We start from the raw sequence: 20009 nt of genomic DNA, 5'->3' as shown, positions 1-20009 counted from the left end.
TGGCAGATGGAACTTAATCCTGACAAGTCAACTGTGGGTAGAAACATATACAGTATATGGCAGGGCGTTCAAAGAACGTTGATGAACAGATGGACCTTGCAGTTCAAGTCCATAGATCCCTGAAAGTGGCAACAAGGTAGATAGGGTGGTGAAGAAGGCATATGGCATGCTTGCCTTCATAGGTCAGGACATAAAATATAAATGTTGGGGACATTATTTGCAACTTTATAAAGTACTGGTTAGACCACACTTGGAGGTTTGTGTGCAGTTTTGGTTGCATGCTGGAGGAAGGCTGTGTTTCCACTGGAGAGAGTGCAGAGGAGATTCATTAGGATGTTTGCCAGGATTGGAGAGCTTTAGTTATAGGGAAAGATTGGATAGGCTGGGCTTGTTTTCCCTGGAGCAAAGGAGGCTGAGAGATGACCTGGTAGAATTATACAAGATTATAAGAAACAGAGATAGGGTAGATATTCAGAATCTTTTTCCAAGCTGGGGCTATCAAAAGGAAAAGGGCACAGTTTAAGTTGAGAGCAAGGAGTTTAAAGGGGATTGGAGGGGAAAGTTTCTTAGGGGTTTTTAAAATCATGAAGGACAAAGATAAGGTGAGTGGTCACAGTCTTTTTCCCAGGATAGGGGAGTCTAAAACTAGAGGGCATAAACTTGAGGCGAGAGTGGAAGATTTAAAGGGGACCTGAGGCGCAACTTTTTCAGAGAGAGGGCTGTGGGTATGTGGAATAAGCTACCAGAGGAAGTGGCAGAAGTGGGTACAATTACAATGTTTAAAAGACATTTGGACAGGTACATGGATAGCAATGGTTTAGAGGGATATGGACCAAACGTGGGCAAATGGGACCAGCTCAGGGAGGCAATCTAGACTGCATGGGTGAGATGAGCCAAAGGAATGGCCTGTTTCCGTGCTGCCTAACTCTATGACTCTATGACGACACAGCGAGTGGTTGATATCTGGAACTCGTTGCCAGAGGAGGTGGTGGAGTCAGATACAACCACTATGTTTAAGGGACATTTAGGCAGGCACTTAAATAGGCAAGGTATAGAAGGATACGGATCAAATGAGGGCAAATGGGATTAGTGTATATTGGCAAAATGGTCAGCATGGACATAGTGGGCTAAAGAGCCTGTTATTGTGCTGTACAATTCTATGACTATGATGATCTACTCACTGCTGCCAAAATGACTGGATGTGAATCTGACCTGTTTGGCAGATCAGCCATAATCACATTGAATGGCAGGGCAGGTTTGAGCTGCCAGGTTGGCTTCTAGTTTTTTTGTGTTCCTGCATACTATCTCTTAGCCTCCCTCATTCCATAATCAGCCTGTTTCTTACACTTACCTTTTGACATTATTAGTGTCTGATTTTCATGTGCTCTTTACCAGTCTGCTGCTTGCTTCTGGTATCAACATTATGTTATGAGAATCCTATGATGCAGCAATACAAATTTATAAATCCACTATAAATGGATGTTATTGTTCTATTCTCGACCAGGCTACCATGAGAACTGAGATAATTGGTAGGGAGAGGGAGGAGGGCAGAGCAAGAGGAGAAGAATGATTCTGAGACTGGAACTCAAGTTAGAATTGCCACCTTCCAGTATCCTTAACAGGATTCAAGAAAGTTGAACTTCAGAAAATGTTGGTGCATTAACAAAATTGCTCTAATTTGTATGGTCTCATTTGTCCTCTGCTGTCTTGAACCCTGCTATATTGGTGCTATTTTGCTCAAGAAGCCATTTTTTTGTGGCCTTCATGTGTGAACTATTTTGGGCCAGTTTGTGCTGACTTTTACTTGTGGTTCTGATTGGTTCAGTGATTAAAACTAAAGACTTCGTCTTCCATGCAAGCACTGTGAAAAATGGAAAAACAGTGCTTGCTGGTGGATTCTGAAGGCAGGCCTGGTGCAAAGTTTATGCATGGGATGATTTCCATGAGGATTGTAGGGCAAGATTTTAGGAGGTAAAGAAGGTTAGATAATTTTGTTTTGGTTTAATATTTTAAATTTTTTTAAGTGTTTATATGTTTTTAGTTAAAATGTTATTTTTCTTTTACTGCTATAAAAGTATATTTTTAAATGTAATTTACTTTTAATGACTTTTAAATGCTTCTGAATATCAAAATCAGCTGGCAAAGACCTGCCTTCAGCTTTGCTGGATGGTAATGTCTATTATGGGCATTTTGGGGCAAGGTCTCCTTACTGTGCTGCCAATGCCACCAGGCACTGGGTTGAAAAGGACCACTGAAAGAGGTTGTCTGCATCTGGTACAAGTAAGGTGTGGGTATCTGCAAGCAGTAATTCCAGTGAGGGGACAGAATCCAGCACATTCGGGAGTGATATGGAGAAAGATAAAGGAATTGAGATTAAAAGGATAAAGAGCTGTTATGGCCAACAAAATAGTAACAGGTTTTTAAGTCAGCTGCAAGTGTCAGCAGAATGTTGAACTGTGGGAAATATCACAGATGAATCTGAATCTATCCTCTCAATTCTCATAATCCTCAAAACTATGTATTTTTTTAAACATTTAGTTGATCGTGAACTAAAATAGAAACTTAGCCCAATATTTCTTTCTCTTCTTTAACAAATAGATATTGATGTCAAGTATAATTCTTTACCTGCCACTGTGGATTAAGTTACCCTTGACCATGTGAGGTTCTTATGAGCCATGCACATGGAAACTTTGACATGTTTTGTGAATGTACCTGAATAAAATATTTATTGACCATCACAAAACGGACAGAAGGTTAATGATGCACTAATCTTTATTTTTTTAACAGCTTGTCCATCTCGCATCTTCTCAGTAACATCTTCTGGAATGTCAACTTCCAATGTCAATAGTGGTACGTCCCTCCTCACAAGCTGATGTCCAAAGCTGCAGAGCAGACTCTGGCTACAAAGGTAGGGAGTTAATGTAACTGGAATTCCCCACTGGATGGAATTATGATACTGATGAAATGTAATCCATTTGGCACCACTGGTGGGTGGGGATACATTCAGACTCATTTCAAACAGTATTGTCATCCAGTTGTAATCCTGCAGATCTCTTCCGGCTATTGTGATATTTTCATCTAAGCCCTGCATTTATCTTATTCCCAACCCTCCTCAAATCCTGCTGTTAATATTGCATCAAAATGTTAACTATGTATTTCTAGCAGTGGGGAAGGAGATATTTTAATTAAATTTTAATTTAAATTCAAACTTGGGTTTTGTATGTATCAAAATGAACCAATCATGTTTAACAAGCAAATGTTCACCTTGCTAGTGCTACATGTAACAAAATACCTCAATGTCTGAAAACTGGCATATTTGGTAAATATCTGGGTGTCAGATTTGGGTGGCTTTCAAGTTTTTTTCTGGTGGCTGTTATGGTTTGTGAGTTTTTGGTGCACACATAATTTCATTTTTCAATTGATATGAATTTAATCTACCTAAATATTGAAAATGGAACTCCTTAAGAAATATCTTAGTATGTTATTTACAATCAGTCCAAAGTTATGTTAAATAGACATGGTGGTGAGTAACAAATGAAAATTTTATATGATAAGCCAGTTTGCTGTGTTGGGTTGGGAACTCTGAAAAGGCCAATTAATCCCTGCTCTCGTCTATGGCTGTTTTCATCACAATGTAGGATTACCTTGTACTATTTGATCAGGCGCAGTGGACACACAAATTTTGTGCTCCAACCTAATTACTATGGTTTCAACAACCACACACTTTTTATTGCCTCATTGTATCGTCACATGGCCTAATTTCTTGATTGGTTATCAATTTTAAGGTAGCCAGTACTGATTAATGGGGAACTGCTTTGCAGCAGTGGCAAATTATTCCAAAGTTTGCTGGAAGCTATGGCCATTCGAAGCTGAGAATGCCCATCCAGAGGTCACAAGTCTAGGTTTATGTCCTGTTGTTTTCCAGAGCATTGTTTATTAATTAAACTTGCAGACTCAGATCTGTGATTCACAATGTGTTTATTCTTCCAACTTCATGCCATGTGATAGCTGAATGATACAGTGTGTATTCATTGCACAGAATATAGTTTACCAGTGCATAATATGGTACAACAAATCCAAAATTTTGCTTAATAATATAGTTCCATACTTGATCTTATAATAGAGGAGGAGAGAGGGTCCTCTGTTTTCAAGGGTAGAAGGCGGCTTCCAATTGTACTGAGAGGACACAGCAATTGAGATGAATGTGAGGCTGAGTGGGCATAGAAGCAACACTGAAAAAAATTCAGTGGCCTCATATGCATGGCAAAGGTTACTGAATACACCTTCAAGTTCTATATCCCATCAAATGCAATGCCAGCCGCACACAGGGTCCAAAGCAATGCCTTGCCATAACTCATCCATCAACAACTTCTATTAAGCAGAACAGGCATCTAATCACAAATGCCCCACTAGGTTCAAATGATGCACCAAGTCTTGAAAACTACATATCCCAACTTGGACACTCTGTCAGCTATTCAACCACAGCAGGCACATTATCCAACACGTTACATGACATGTTGTTGATGAAATTGCACATAATTGGCACCAACAACAAAGCACCAGAGGCAGATGTGGAACCATCAACTTAACCTCTGGAGGAGAGTGTACTACCATCATTACAGCATCCATTACAGAGTCCAGATATGCAAAGACCATTGTGGATGGGAGGATCATCCTTCTTCATAAATTCTACTTCCCCATTGAAGGTGATATGATCACATCTAATGCTCCTTCACAAATTCCAATTCAGGTCATCCTAGAATCTCTTCCTGAATACACGCTGCAGATAATGTAAGCATGTATATCTTATTAACCTCCAATTCCACTCCCTCCATCACCACACCTTTCAGATAGTCAAGAAGTCCTATCCAGTAAGCCATTGGTAGCTCAGCTGCAAGAGAGCAATATTGAAGTCAATCCATTATTTGATCTGATACACACAGTCTTATGTCAGATGCTGACACCATGCAGTTGGGATCTGTGCGTAGTGTGTTCTTATCACTGACATCTAAGGGCAGTATTGGCCTGCAACCAGGGTGGGGGAAAATGTAGGCCAACATAAACTCCTTGGAGGATGAGGTGGCAAATGATTTCTACTGCTGAGGACTCAGATGAGGATTTTATTGGGGCAGCCTACAAAAGAGGTCCTGGCGAGTTTTGACAAGGGATCACAGACCTGAATCATTGGCTGTTTCTCTTTCCACAGATGCTGCCTTACATGCAGAGTTTTTCCAGCCTTTTCTGTTTTGTTTGAGATTTGCAGCATCTGCAGTTTTTTAAAATTTTCATTTACAGAAGAAGTTTTATGTACAATAATTAAGTTCATAGGAACATAAGAAATAGCAGGAGTAAGCCTGCTCTGTTATTCATTAAGATCAAGGCTGATCTTCTACCTCAGCATCATTTTCCAGCACTATCCCCATATCCCCTGTTTCCCTCAATCCCTTAATTCCCTTAGTATACTTTTAGGGACAAAGGGCATGCCAAAAACCAGGAAGGCAGTGTCAAGGTTTTTGGAGAAGTTCAGTTCCAACCCTACACAGAGCCTTTCAGCTTGTAAATAATGGCTAACTATATTTAAACACTAGCAAAGTCAATCATGATGCAGAGTCTGACGGCTGATATCTTAGCTTCCATTGTTCTACAAGCAAAAGCAATCCATGTTTGAATGGTATGGTGAAGGCTTAGATGTCAGTCAGGTAAGCTCAAATTGCTTCCTTCATGGCTCTGGATACCAATGTTCAGAGGAGTTTTTAGCAATGATCTAGTGCTCTATCTTCCGGCCAATTGCAAGGATTGCTCAGGTGCCCCCCTGAAGAAATGGCAGTGGCTCAGTGGAACACAATTCTGCTTTCCTTTCTCAGGAAGACTGCAATCTGCTAGAGTCCTTGTCATTGCCTATCAGCCAGCCAGACCAGACTGTCACTTATAGTGAGATGGTTGAGTTCAAAGTGGGTTTTCTATCCTTGGAGTACCCCTTCTGCTCCTACTGGTAGGCCAGTCCTTGGAATTGCAATGGAGACACAAGAGACTGCAGATGCTGGAATCTGGAGCAACAAACTATCTGCTGGAGGAACTCAGCGGGTTGAGCAGCATCTGTGGGAAAGAAATTGTCGATGTTTCGGGTCGAAACGCGGCATCAGGCCTGAGAGTGGAGATGCAAGATGGCCAGCATAGAGAGAAGGGGAGTGCCAAAAAAAATTCCAAGGCAATTGGTGGACTGAGGAGGTAATGCCAGGTAGGGGAGGTGAGTGGGGGTGGAGTTTTAAAATTGAGGTGCATAGGAATTTCTTCTTGAGGAGGTTGGTCTTTCTCTGGAATTTTCTACCCTGAAGGGTTGTGGAGGCTCGGTCAATGCAACTAATTAAACAGGGGTTAGATAAATTTTTGAACGATGATAGATTTCAGGGCTATGAAGATCTGTGAAAGGGCTTGAAGGGCCAGGTGGTCTATTTCTGCTCTTATTTTCTTGTGTTCATTGAAGTATAGCTTTTCCCCCTTGGATTATTTTCTTTTGTTTGCTTTTGAATGCTACTATTGAATCTGCTTCCACCAACCTTCGGGCCATGAATTCCATATCACAATTTGCAGCTTTTCAATACAATTACCTCATTGCACTTCTGCTTATTTTGCCAATGACCTTAAATCTGTGATCACTAGTTTTCCTTTTTCACTGAATCTTAGCCTTTCAGGATTTCGAGCTCTCATTTCAAATCTCCTGATAGCCTTCTTGATCCTTAGAACAAAAGCCCCAGTTTCTCCAAAATTTTCACATGACTGAAGTTCTTCATCTCTGGTGTAGTTCCAGTAAATGCCTCCTTCGCCCTCTCCAAGGACTTTGCATCCTTACTGAGCTGTACTGCCAGAATTGAACACAGTATTGCAGCTGAGGCTTTATAATTGTTGCGTTAGCATTTAACAGCCTTCTGGAATTTGTTGTCTACACAATTATTAGTAAAACAATCCTCAAAAGCAGCCTTTTCATTCTAATCTGCCACCTTCAAAATTTGTATACTTAAAACCCCTTGTCTTTCTGCTCTTGATTCTCTTTTACGTCTTGTCATTTATTTACTGTCCCTTATTCTTGGAACCAAACTGCATCACTTCACACTTTGCAACTTTAACTTTTGCCTGCTTTATTTTACCAGTCTGTCAAGATCTTCCCTGAAATCAGTTATTCTGCTAATCATTTTGATACTTGGATTTCATATCATCTGCAAACTTTGAAGTGTTGTCATTTATCCCCAGATGCAGATCACTTATTATCAAAGAGAGCAGTTATCTTCTTGACAAGCTCTGGGGAATACCACTGAGCTCCCTCCCTACCCCAACCAACCACCCCACCACCCCACTTCCACACACCACCCCCCCCAGCCCCGGCACTAGCCCAGTCATCTAACAAATTGTTCACCACGTAATGTCCTGTTATAATTTATGATTCTTTTATTCCTGTATTGTATATGCCAAAAGCTACCTTCATCAAACCTCTCTGTTATTTCATCAACAGACTTGATCAAGTTAGGCCAAACATGGTTTGTCTTCAAAAACCTTCAAAAAACCATGCTGACTTTTATTTATCAGACCATATTTTTTGACTTGTCAATTCATTTTGTCTTTGATTGTGGTCTTTCAGGGTTTTGCCACCACCACCCTGGTTTAAGAAATGCATAGGGATAAATTCAGCCTTATGGTTCCTGAGTTTATCCCTGTGCATTTCTTAAACCAGGGTGTGACAAATTGTGGTCTTCCAGCCCTTTTGGCACCTCCTCTTACACAAAGAGTATTGGAAGATTGTGGCTAGACCATCCACAGTTTCCACCCTTTCTGCTGTCAGCAATCTAGGACCATCGCAACCGGCTGACTTTTCTATTTTGAGGATTGACGACCTTTTAATTAAATCCACCTTATCTATTTTTGTGCATTCTAATATCACTATTGCCTTTTCCTTTCCCGGCAGCATTCTGAAGACACATCGTCATGCTCTCTACCTTCACAAATCTTTTCTCTCAAAAGTAGCACCATTCTTTGACACTCTTCAAAATGTATATTTATAAATAATATTAACAGAATATTTTTTATTATGATAAAGGTCATGTATTTGCCATGGCCATCAGTCAGAACACTGTATAAAGGCATATTTAAAAATAACACACTCAAGACCATTTCCCCTTTGAAGATCCTCCAAAAATTCTGAAACCACAAGTCTAAAAAAAGGCTAAATTGAGTATAATTTGAAAATGACATGGTTTGATTTTATTCTTACTAGATCTTCCTTCTTGAAGTCAGTGACACTTGCGAGGATGTGAATCAAGTCTTCTTGTTCTTTGTCCAAATGATGTTTCCTTCTTGAGTTTAGAGGAAGTGGGGATAATTTTGTGATGGTGTGAAATGGATTGGCAGCTCCTTTCCTATCTCGCTCAATTTTAATCTTGATAGCCTTTGATGGAACTTAAAATTGTAAGAGTTACAAGTAAGCTGCCAATTCAGGTTCATTAGTTTTACACCAATCCCCTTCAAAGTTACCCCACGTATGGTAGTGTAAAATCCATGTCTGATGCTTACTGACCTTGAAAGCTTTGTAGAGGGATGGGTGGAATAAAAAATCTTTTTGGTCTGTTTGGTCTCACCAGCAAGATTGCTGAGGTTTTTTTTCATCCTTAGTGTTGTCCTGGAACTGATGTAACTCAATGCAAACTCAGGAGAACATAAGAAATAACAGCAGGAGTAGGCCATTCCACCCCTCACACCTACTCTACCCTCAGTAATATAATGGCTGATCTTTTATCTCATCACCACTTTCATTTACTAACCTTATATCTTGTGATTCCCCGAATATCACAACATAATCTGGGATTGGTTACTTAGGCTGTCAATTATGATTTTAATTGAGAAATGTAGCAGGAGTCTGTTTTACATCCCAGCTCATGTCCAGGCAGAATTCCTTGGAAGGAGTAAGTCGCCAATGAAAAGAAATCAAGGCATTTGAACTTATTGCTTTGTATTTGTTTTATCAGTTTCTGATGTGATGTTACTGTACTTATTTAAAGAAAATATTCTTAACAGGGCCCCTTCAAAATAGAATCAGCAAGGTGATTCTATTTCTCTGTTATTAACAACACACAACACAGACACAGAAGTATAACCTGTGCCACATTAACCCATTTGGTCTCATCCTATCGGAGATATTCTCTTTGTTCCACCCATCCCTCCCCCACCTTCTCTGCAGCTGGAAACTACCCTGCTTTTTCTTCGTTTTAGCAAAGGGTCTTGGACCTGAAATATTAACCCTGTTTCTCTTTCTACCGATACTGCCTGAGTTTTTCCAGCATTTTCCATTTTTATTTCAAATTTCCATCATCTGCAGTTTTTTTTGTTGATTTTCATTGGTCAGGTGAGTTTTGTGCTAATGATAAGGGAAACGTTTTTTTTCAGAAATAAATGCAATGGAACTAAATGCAAATCCTGAGTTTTTTCTTTGATCCCTTTCTACCTCTCTAGTTTAAAAAAATCTCAAAAGTATTTGGATTCCAGGGATATTCTAATCAAGTGTTCAATGTACTTCAATGAGTAGCCTTCCTGTCTCTGAGTTAGAAAGTAACAGCTTCTTGTCCCACTCCAGGGACAAACTCAAAAATCTAGTCAGGCATGTCAGTGCAACAGTAACAGCTGCATTGTTGGAACTCCCTTTTTATTTTGCAAGACATTAAATGGAGGTCTTGTCAGCTCTCATAGGCAGATGTAAAAATACCTTGTCACTTCTTTAAAGGAACCTTGGCTAATACTTATTCCCTCAGTCAACATCACTGAAACAAATTAGCAGGTTACTATCACATTGCCGTTTGGGGACCTTGCTGTATGCAAATTGGCTGATATGTTTCCCATACTACTGTACTGGGTAGACTTCAAAAGAACTTCATTGATTGTAAAATGATCTGTGATGTCCATAAGATGCAAAAGGTATTATACAAATGCATCCCACTATAATGTTGATATTGTATTTTCTAACTTTGTGCCTGGGCAGATGAGATGAAATGGTAGAATTTAAAATGTGTGGTAAACAGCCGAGGTGGTGAGTACCAGTGCAGTAACCTGTGAAAAGAGATGGAGAAAGATGCTGTTCAGAAGCAGCCTTTCTGTGGATGTACTGCAAATTCAACCTTACAACATGTAGGATAGCATGAGGGCTATATTAGACCCATAGAATTATACACCATGGAAACAGACCCCTCAGCCCAACTCGTCCATACCTGAGCTGGTCCCATTTGCCTATGTTTGGCCCATATTCCTCTAAATCTTTCTTATCCATGTACCTGTCCAAATGTCTTTTAAATATTGTAATTGTACCCACCTCTATCACTTGCTCTGGCAGTTCATGGCATACCCATCACCGTCTGTGTGGAAAAACTTGCCCTTCAAGTCCCCTTTTAAATCTTTCCCCTCTCACCTTAAACCTATGCGTTATAGTTTTAGACTCCCCTGTGCTGGGAAAAAGATTGTGACCATCCACTTTATCCTTTCCTGATTTTATAAGCTTCTAATAGGTCACCCCTCAGTCTCCTTCATTCCAGGGAAAACAGAGCCAGTCTATCCAGTTACCCCCTTATAACTCAAGCCCTCCAGTCCCCGCAGCATCCTTGCTGCACCGCCAATCACATCCTTCCTATGGTATGGCAAACAGAACTGCAGTGATACTCACTGCAATCTCGCCAAAGTCTTGCACAGCTGTAATATGACGTCCCAACTCCTACACTCAATGTCCTGACCAATGAAGGCAAGCATGCCATATGCTTTCTTCACCTCCCTGTCTCTCTGTGTCGCCACTTTCAGGAAACCATGTGCTTGTGCCCCTAGGTCTCTCTGTTCTGCAGGGACCTGTTACTCACTGTGTTATGTCCTGCCCTGGTTTAACTTCCCAAATGCATTACTTTGCCCGTCTCTGAGTTAATTTCCATCTGCCATTCATTGGCCCAGTTTCCCAGTTGTTGTAACCTGAGACAACCTTTTTCACTGTGCACTACACCACCAATTTTGGTGTCATCTGCAGACTTACTGGTCATGCCACCTACATTCTCATCCAAATCGTTAATTTATATAACAAACAACAGTGGACCCAGCATCGATCCCTGTGGCAACACCACTGGTCACAGGCCTCCAATCTGAAAAACAACCCTCCACTACCACCCTCTGTCTCCTTCCACCAAACCATTTTGTATCCAATTGTCTATTTGGGATCCAATTGGGATGACATTTTTGAAGGGAAATGTACTATGGAGATGTGGCTGATGTTCAGGGATCTCTTGCAGGATGTTGGGGATAAATTTGTCCTGGTGAGGCAGAGAAAGAATGGCAGGGTGAAGGAACCATGGGTGACAGAGGTGGAACAACTAGTTAGGAAGAAGAAGGCAGCATACGTAAGGTGTAAGCAGCAAGGATCAGATAGGGCTCGTGAGGAATATAGAGTAGCAAGGAAGGAACTTAAGAAGGGGCTGAGGAGAGCAAGAAGGGGACATGAAAAGGCTTTGGCGAGTAGCGTTAAGGAGAATCCCAAGGCTTTTTTCTCGTATGTGAAGAGCAGAAGGATGACGAGAGTAAAGGTAGGTCCGATTAGAGACAAAGGTGGGAAGATGTGCCTGGAAGCTGTGTAAGTGGGTGAGGTTCTCAATGAATACTTCTCTTCAGTATTCACCAAGGAGAGGGGTCTTGATGACGCTGAGGACAATGTTGGTAAGGTTAATGTTCTAGAGCATGTAGATATCAAGAGAGAGGATGTGTTGGAGTTGTTAGAAAATATTAGGACAGATAAGTCCCCAGGGCCTGACGGAATATTCCCCAGGCTGCTTCGCAAGGCAAGGGAGGAGATTGCTGAACCGTTGGCTAGGATCCTTGAGTCCTTGTTGTCCACGGGAATGGTACCGGAGGATTGGAAGGTGGCAAATGTTGTCCCTTTATTCAAAAAAGGTAGTAGGGATAGTCCAGGGAATTACAGACCAGTGAGCCTTATGTCTGTGGTGGGCAAGCTGTTAGAAAGGATTCTAAGAGGTAGGATCTATGAGCATTTAGAGAATCATGGACTGATTAGGGACAGCCAGCATGGCTTTGTGAAGGGAAGACCTTGCCTCACAAGCCTGATAGGGTTCTTTGAGGAGGTGAACAGGAAGATTGATGAGGGTAGTGCAGTAGATGTGGTCTACATGGATTTTAGTAAGGCGTTTGATAAGGTTCCACATGGTAGGCTTCTTCAGAAGGTCAGAGGGCAAGGGATCCAGGGAGGCTTGGCTGTGTGGATTCAGAATTGGCTTGCCTGTAAAAAACAGAGGGTAGTGGTGGAGGGAGTGCATTCAAATTGGAAGGCTGTGACTAGTGGTGTCCCACAAGGATCGGTTCTGGGACCTCTACTTTTCATGATATTTATTAATGACTTGGATGAGGGGGTGGAAGGGTGGGTTAGCAAGTTTGCAGATGACTCAAAGGTCGGTGGTGTTGTGAATAGTGTGGAGGGCTATTGAAGCTTACAGAGGGATATTGATAGGATGCAGAGCTGGGCTGAGAAGTGGCAGATGGAGTTCAAACCGGAGAAGTGTGAGGTAGTACACTTTGGAAGGACAAACTCCAAGGCAGAGTATAAGGTTAATGGCAGGATTCTGGGGAATGTGGAGGAGCAGAGGGATCTGGGGGTTCATATCCACAGATCACTGAAAGTTGCCTCACAGGTGGATAGGATAGTTAAGAAAGCTTATTGGATGTTAGCTTTCATAAGTCTTGGGATCAAGTTTAAGAGCCGCGAGGTAATGATGCAGCTCTACAAAACTCTGGTTAGACCACACTTGGAGTACTGTGTCCAGTTCTGGTCGCTTCATTATAGGAAGGATGTGGAAGCGTTGGAAAGGGTGCAGAGGAGATTTACCAGGATGTTGCCTGGATTAGAGAGTATGGATTATGAGGAGAGACTAAGGGAGCTAGGGCTTTACTCATTGGAGAGAAGGAGGATGAGGGGAGACATGATAGAGGTATACAAAATATTAAGAGGAATAGATAGAGTGGACAGCCAGCGCCTCTTTCCCAGGGCACCAATGCTCAATACAAGAGGGCATGGCTTTAAAGTAATGGGTGGGAAGTTCAAGGGAGATATCAAAGGGAGGTTTTTCACCTAGAGGGTGGTTGGTGCATGGAATGCGCTGCCTGGGGTGGTGATGGAGGCTGATAGGTTGGTCAAGTTCAAGAGATTGTTAGATAAGCATATGGAGGAATTTAAAATAGGGGGATATATGGGAGGAAGGGGTTAGTTAGTCTTAGGTGTGGTTTAAAGGTCGGCACAACATGGTGGGCCGAAGCACCTGTATTGTGCTGTATTGTTCTATGGTCTAGGCCTTCTGCTCTGCCCTTATCAATCCTCTTGGTTACCTCTTCAAAAAACTCAATCAAATTCATGAGACACAATTTCCCATGCACAAAGCCATGCTGACTATCCCTAATCGGTCTTTGCCTTTCCAAATGCAGATAAATCCTATCTCTCAGAAACCCCTCCAGTAATGTTCCCACCACTGATTTAAGCTCACCAGGCAGTTGTTCTCTAGCTTGTCCTTGCAGCCCTTCTTAAATAAAGGCACAATACTGGCCACCCTCCAGTCTTCCAGTACCTCACCCATGGTTAAGGAAGATACAACATCTCTGCCATGCCCCAGCAATTACTTCCCTTGGCTCTTATAATGTCCTGGGATACACTTCATCAGGCCCTGGGAATTTATCCACCTTTATATACCTCAGGACTACCAGCACCTCCTCTTTTGTAATGTAGATATGTTTCAGGACATCATATTCTATTCCCTGAATTCCCTAGCTTCCATGACCTTCTCCACGGTAAATACAGATGAGAAGTATTCATTTAAGACCTCGCCCATCTCCCGTGGCTCCACACATAGACAGCCACACTGAGCCTTCAGATGACCTATTCTCTCCCTAGCTACCCTTTTTCTCATAATATATTTACATAATCTCTTAGGGTTCTCCTTTGCCTTATCTGCCAAGGATACCTCGTATCCCCTTTTTGCCCTCCTGATTTCCTTCTTAAGTGTACTCTTACATCCCTTGTACTCCTCAAGGGACTCACTTGATCACAGCTACCTGTATCTGACATATGCCTCCTTTTTCCAGACCAGAGCCTCAATATCCCTCCTCTATCAGGGTTCCCCAATCCTGCCAGCCTTGCCCTTCACTCTAAGAGGAACATGTTGGCCCTGAACTCTCCCTTTCTCACTTTAAAGAACCTACCACTTGCCAGATGTTCCTTTACCTGCTGACAGCCACTTCCAATCCCTGGAGTGAGACATGAAGCTGTTAATTTCTAACTCAGAGACAGGAACACTATTCATTGAAGTACCCGCAGTATCCTTGCTGCACCCCCAATCACATCTTCCGTATGGTAAGGCAAACAGAACTGCAGCGATACTGCAATCTCACCAACGTCTTGCACAGCTGTAATATGATGTCCCAACTCCTATACTCAATGTCCTGACCAATGAAGGCAAGCGTGCCATAGTCCACTTCTTTTTTAAGTTCCTGTCTTATTGCCATCAAAATTAACTTTGCCCCAGTTTAGAATTTTAACTTATGGACCAGTCATATATTTATTGATAACTATCTTAAAACTAATAGAATTATGGTCACTAATCCAAAGTGCTCCACCACTGACACATTAGCCACTTGCCCAGCCTCATTTCCCAAGAGGAAGTTGAATGTTGTCCCCGCTCTAGTAGGGCTACCTACATATTACTTGAGAAAACTTTCCTGAACACACTGAGCAAATTCTGCCCCATCTAATTCCTTAGCATTATGGCAGTTCCAGTCAATATTAGGGAAGTTAAAATCATCTACTTTTACAACCCTATTATTCCTACACCTATATGTGATCTCCCTGCATATTTACTCCTCTAATTCCTGCTGGCTCTTAGGGGGCCTATAGTACAATCCCATCGAAATGATCATCCCCTTCTTATTTGTTCTATGTTCTAGCCATATAGCCTCATTGGGCATTCCCCCAGGAATACCCTCTCTATGTACTTCCATAATGTTCTCCCTAATCAAAATTGCAACTCCCCCTCTTCTCTTAACTCCTTCTCTATCACGCCTGTGGCATCTATACCCTAGAAAATTGAGCTACCAGTCCTGCCCATCCCTGACCCAAAACATTGACCAACTGCTTTTCTCCATGGATGCTGTCTGGCCTGCTGAGTTCCTCCAGCATTATCGTGTTTTTCATCTAGGTTCCAGCATCTGCAGTCCTTTGTTTCTCTCTGCCCATCCCTACACTATGTTTCTGTATTTGCATGTTTCTGTGTATCACAATCCCATGTGCCTATCCATGCTCTGAGTTCACCTGCCTTACCTGTCAGGCTTCTTACATTAAAATAAATGCAGTTTGGCGTATCATACCTTCCTCACTCCCTGCCCTGCCCCTGTCTGTCCGGCCTACAGGACCTGCTTGCTATAACTTCTAATTTGCCTTAACTTTCTCATCTGCCACACTATTATTTTGGGTCCGACCTCCTGTCAGACTAGTTTAAATCCTCCCAAGCAGCTCTAGCAAATCTCCCCACCCGGATATTAGTTCCCCTCCAGTTCAGGTGTAACCCATCCTTCTTGTACAGGTCACCTCTGCCCCAGAAGAGATCCCAATGGTCCAAGAACCTGAATCTGTCTCTCCTGCACCAGCTCCTCAGCCACGCATTCATGTGCTTTATCCTCAGCTTCATACCCTCACGTGCATGGCACTGGGTGTAATCCAAAGATTACACCCTTAAGGTCCTACTCTTTACCTTCTGCCTAATTCCTTGTATTCACTCTACAGGACCTCATCCCTTTTTCTACGTATGTCATTGGTACCAATGTGTATAGTGACCTCTGGCTGTTCACCCTCTCCCTGAGAATGTTCTGCAGTTGCTTGGAGAGATCCTTGACCCTGGCTCCCAGGATTCAACATACCATCCTGGAGTCTTGTTTGTGGCCACACAAAAGATATCTCATGATCTAGCAAGGATTATTCCACTAAAAATACTGCTTTCTTATGCAGACACACTGGCATACACTCACACAAACTATTATCCATACATACTCCCCACAAACCTCTCCCTCTCCCTCATTCTCAACCTACTATTGACATTTAACCTCTTTCATCCTCATAAAGAGATCAAGCCCACAAAGTTAGCATAATGAAAAGCTCATTCAACATCCTTTGCATTCTCCTTTCAGGCGAAGGCAGTAAGGAACAGGAGGGAGGTCACCTGCTCAGGCCGGGGCCCTTGTGAGTTCAGCACCTCACCAGGCTGCAGAAAACCATTATGGGCAGAGGGGACACAGTTGCCTAAACCACCTCATGACCAAAGGCAATATGAAATCTGTCAGGTATGCTCACGAGCAATTTTCCATTATGATTATACAACTCTTTTGATTTGATCAACAGTGGACAGTGACATATATGCTGCTGCATCACCATAAGGGTGCTTCAAGCACAGCTCATAATTGAAGCTATCTTTCAACAGAGATGGGGAAGGGAAGGCAAGAACGAAGGGAATGTCTGAAAACAAGGACGCACACAACCCTCTGAGCACCAACATTTTCAAACTCTCACCATTTCAAAAATATTGTGCATTTTGATTTTTCCTCATACTTTTCCAACTTATATTCCGTCTGCCATGTTCTTGCCCATTCATGCCTCCCTGCGATCATACAAGGTGCATGCCTGATGTTAGCAAAAGTTTAGGCATGCTAAAATGGTTTGTGCAGAGGAGTGCCCATTTCAGTTTTGCAATCAGTGCAATTTCACCTGCAAACACTCCATTGTGCCAACCTCTCCAGGTATAATTGCATCTTGCATTATAAGCACCTGAAAAACAAATTCTATTCAATCCAATTTCTTGCTTGTTGCATCTGTACATTGCAAAGCAGTTTCTTGAAATTAATTGGCTTTACAGCTTTATTTAGGCTGCCACTTCAGTTCATTGCCAGGAATTTGTTGGATGAGAGGGGTGTGGTGGGAATACATTTCTAATCTATCTCTAGGTTAAAATATTTATATGTAAGAGTGAATACAAACTGCTTGTCACTGCTCGATTATACTAATAAGTAAAACTGCTTATCTGCAAAGACAGTAGTAACAGTGTGAAAATCAAAACAAAAACTGCAGATGCTGGAAATCTACAGTAAAAATGGATGATACTAGAAATATTCAGCAGGTCAGGCCTCGTCTGTGGGAAGACAAGCAGAATTAACGTTTCAAGTCAAAGACTGTTTGTCAGAAAAGAAGCTTGTTAAGCTGCAAGGAGGGTAGGGAATGGGGGATATGTATGCTGTCTATATATTCTGCTATCTTCCAATTGTCTTTTTAGGGGAGATGGTGAACTGGCACCCTCTGTAAGCATTTGTTAGTCTATAACGTAGTGAGATTGAACCAGAGTAGGCAACAATAAATTCAGCTATTTATCTGTGAGATGGATTGTTGTTTGAAACTGATGAGTAGAGAAAGAACTGAATAGAATTGAGCCTTGTAAAAAGAAATAAACAAAAAATGTTGTCTGGTCCAATTGTGTTCTTTCACAAAAAATTATTTTTGGCAGTTAATAAATGTTCAAATTTCAAAAGAAAATCAGTATTCAAACACTGTTTCATTTCAATGATGTGTGCCTGTCGCACAGCAGTTTTTAGGGTGTCTTTTCTTATTGCATTCACTGCTAGTGCAACTAATTTGCTTCAAAAATTCTTACATTTGTGAATCTGAATGCAATAGATGCTTGCTTTGCCAGCAACACCCACATTCCCTGAGTTAGTAAAAAGGAATCTGACAGCAGAGGAGTGACTGGGAGTTGTACTCTCAGATACAGCCCTGAGATTTCTCAGTTAGTTTGCCAAAGACTGCATCCTTAAAGTGCTTGCAAGCATACGCCTGTTACCACAATGGAATTGCAGGCTGAAAAATAACTTGATCCACATTTGGCATGCAGGACTAGTGCTGAAATGACTGCAAGTCTATTCAGATTTAAAATGATTTCGAATCTTGTAATTTCAGGGCAAGGTTACAGTTATATCTGCGGGTTTTAAAATTCGAAGGCTCTGTCGCAGCACATGACACCGTGGCAGATCATTGACCTTAGAAGCCCCAATTTGAGGCTCAGACTTTATAACTGTGCCTTAACTAAGACCACTTTTTTCCAACTCTGCTTCAATCTCAGACTCTGCCTCTGCTTCAAATGTATCTGCTGGTGAAGCCTTCATCCATGCCTTTGTTATCTCTTGACTTGATAATTCTAGCACACTAGCTTCCTATATTACATTTTCCATTAATTTAAGGTCATCCAAAATTCTGCTGCTTAAGTCCTAACTAGTATCAACTCCCATTCATCCATCACCCCTGACTTTCATTACCAGTCTAACTCACCATTTCACTCCCACCCTGACCTTTCTATCCATAGCTTTCTACACTGTTAGAATGAGACCCAATGCAAGAACAATTCCTCATCTTTCATCTGGGCATGTTGCAGCCTGATGAGGATTCAATATTGAATTCTCCTACTTTAGCTAACTCTTTCTTTCAGTTTTTATCGAGTGGCCATTGTTGCCCACCATCCCTCTTTTTTCCCTTTTTCTTTCATTTGTATAGTCTGCCATGCCAGGCATGACCTAGTAGGCCAGGACATAAACAACACATTGCATAGATAAAGGAGCTTAACTGCCCCTTAAGGGCTAAGTCATTTCTCCCTATTAGAGAAATTCCCTTTGTTCTATGCATTGCCCTTATCTTCTCTGCTATTTGGACTAGCTTGTTTCTCTTCTCTGTTCTGATGAAGAGTTGCAGACCTGAAGCTTTAAGTGTTTCTTCTTCCACAGATGCTGTGTAACCTGCTGTTTTTCCGGCATTTTCTGTTTTTATTACAAAGATTCATAACACTACAGTAAAGAATTTCTTGTTGTCTTGGTTCCAACCCCTATACCTGAAACTGTGTCCCAGTACTGGATTCTCTTCCCTATCAGTTCCACAGTCTATATCAGCATCAATCCTGTCCATCTCTTTCAGAGTTGTGTAAGTCTGATGAGTTCAATTGTCCCTGAGAAGGTGATGATGGGCTTCCATACCATACATGCATTTTTGTATTTTGACACATTATATTGATATAAAAGCATTCTCTGTAAATGAATATCCCAGCTAGTTGGATTTTTTTCCTCAAATGTAATAATACTTCCTGTCTCAGTTTTCAGTTATTCAGTGGAAAGTACATTCCTTTTACGATTAAACTGCACTGCTCTGATTGTATAATATGTAACATAAAACATAAACTGTATTTTTTTAAGGAATGGTATGATTTTCCAGTTCTGCTGAAACCAAGTGACTATTACATTTAGTTGCAAGCGAGCATTGCTTCAGCATTGATGACTGTTATCATGGATTGATTGTGGATTCACTTGTTTTTCTGTAGTGATAGGGGAGAAAATTTGCAGGTTTAAATTTCACTTCCCATTTCACTTTTGCATCACAGTCTGTATAGATGAGCATCATATTCAGCATGATATTTATGCATTAGAAAGTCAGAACTTTTTTCAAACTTCTTGGGGAAGGAAATGCAGTAACGTCACTGCAGAACTCTATATGTTTTCCTATGAAAGATGTCATATAGATTTCAATGGCAGCATTCTAGCTTCTGAACCAGCCAGCAGAACTCCCAACCAATAAGAGCCCCAGGATTGTCACAACATCAGGATTGTCACAACATCTGGACTGTCCTGTAGTCTATCCGTGAAGAACTTTTCGGCTTCTCTACTAGAAAGAACCAGTTTGATAAGAATGACTGGGAAATCCAGGAGCTAATTTCTTTTCTTAGGTGGCCCCTCAGGATTGAGAATGACTTGCTTCCACACCAGTGCTGAGGTTCTGAGGTGACTGGTAAGGCAGATGTGGGTCCTACAGACTCTACCACAGATGGGGCAGGCATGTGGGTAGCTTGTGAGATGGTGTGCACATTCCA

The 20009-nt window shown here is 41.6% G+C and overlaps 1 protein-coding gene across 3 annotated transcripts in view; it reads left to right on the top strand.

Annotated features, from left to right (window-relative positions):
• LOC127585021 (zinc finger and BTB domain-containing protein 7C) overlaps positions 1 to 20009 on the top strand; it is a 155717-nt gene that overhangs the window by 78512 nt on the left and 57196 nt on the right. For 2 of the 3 annotated variants that reach the window (XM_052042142.1, XM_052042151.1), the window contains exons 2-3: positions 2788 to 2908; positions 16246 to 16398. Coding sequence is in view for 1 of the 3 variants with exons in the window: in XM_052042151.1 (XP_051898111.1) it covers positions 16370 to 16398 (29 nt within the window). In the remaining 2 variants the exon portion in view is untranslated. The remainder of the gene's footprint in view (positions 1 to 2787; positions 2909 to 16245; positions 16399 to 20009) is intronic. The other variant, XM_052042160.1, reaches the window with a different exon arrangement.

The sequence above is a fragment of the Pristis pectinata genome, chromosome 2 (assembly GCF_009764475.1).
Source record: "Pristis pectinata isolate sPriPec2 chromosome 2, sPriPec2.1.pri, whole genome shotgun sequence".
Classification (NCBI taxonomy): Eukaryota; Metazoa; Chordata; class Chondrichthyes; order Rhinopristiformes; family Pristidae; genus Pristis; species Pristis pectinata.
The sequence above is the reverse complement of the archived record's forward strand: the minus strand, read 5'-3'. Positions and strand labels throughout refer to the sequence as shown.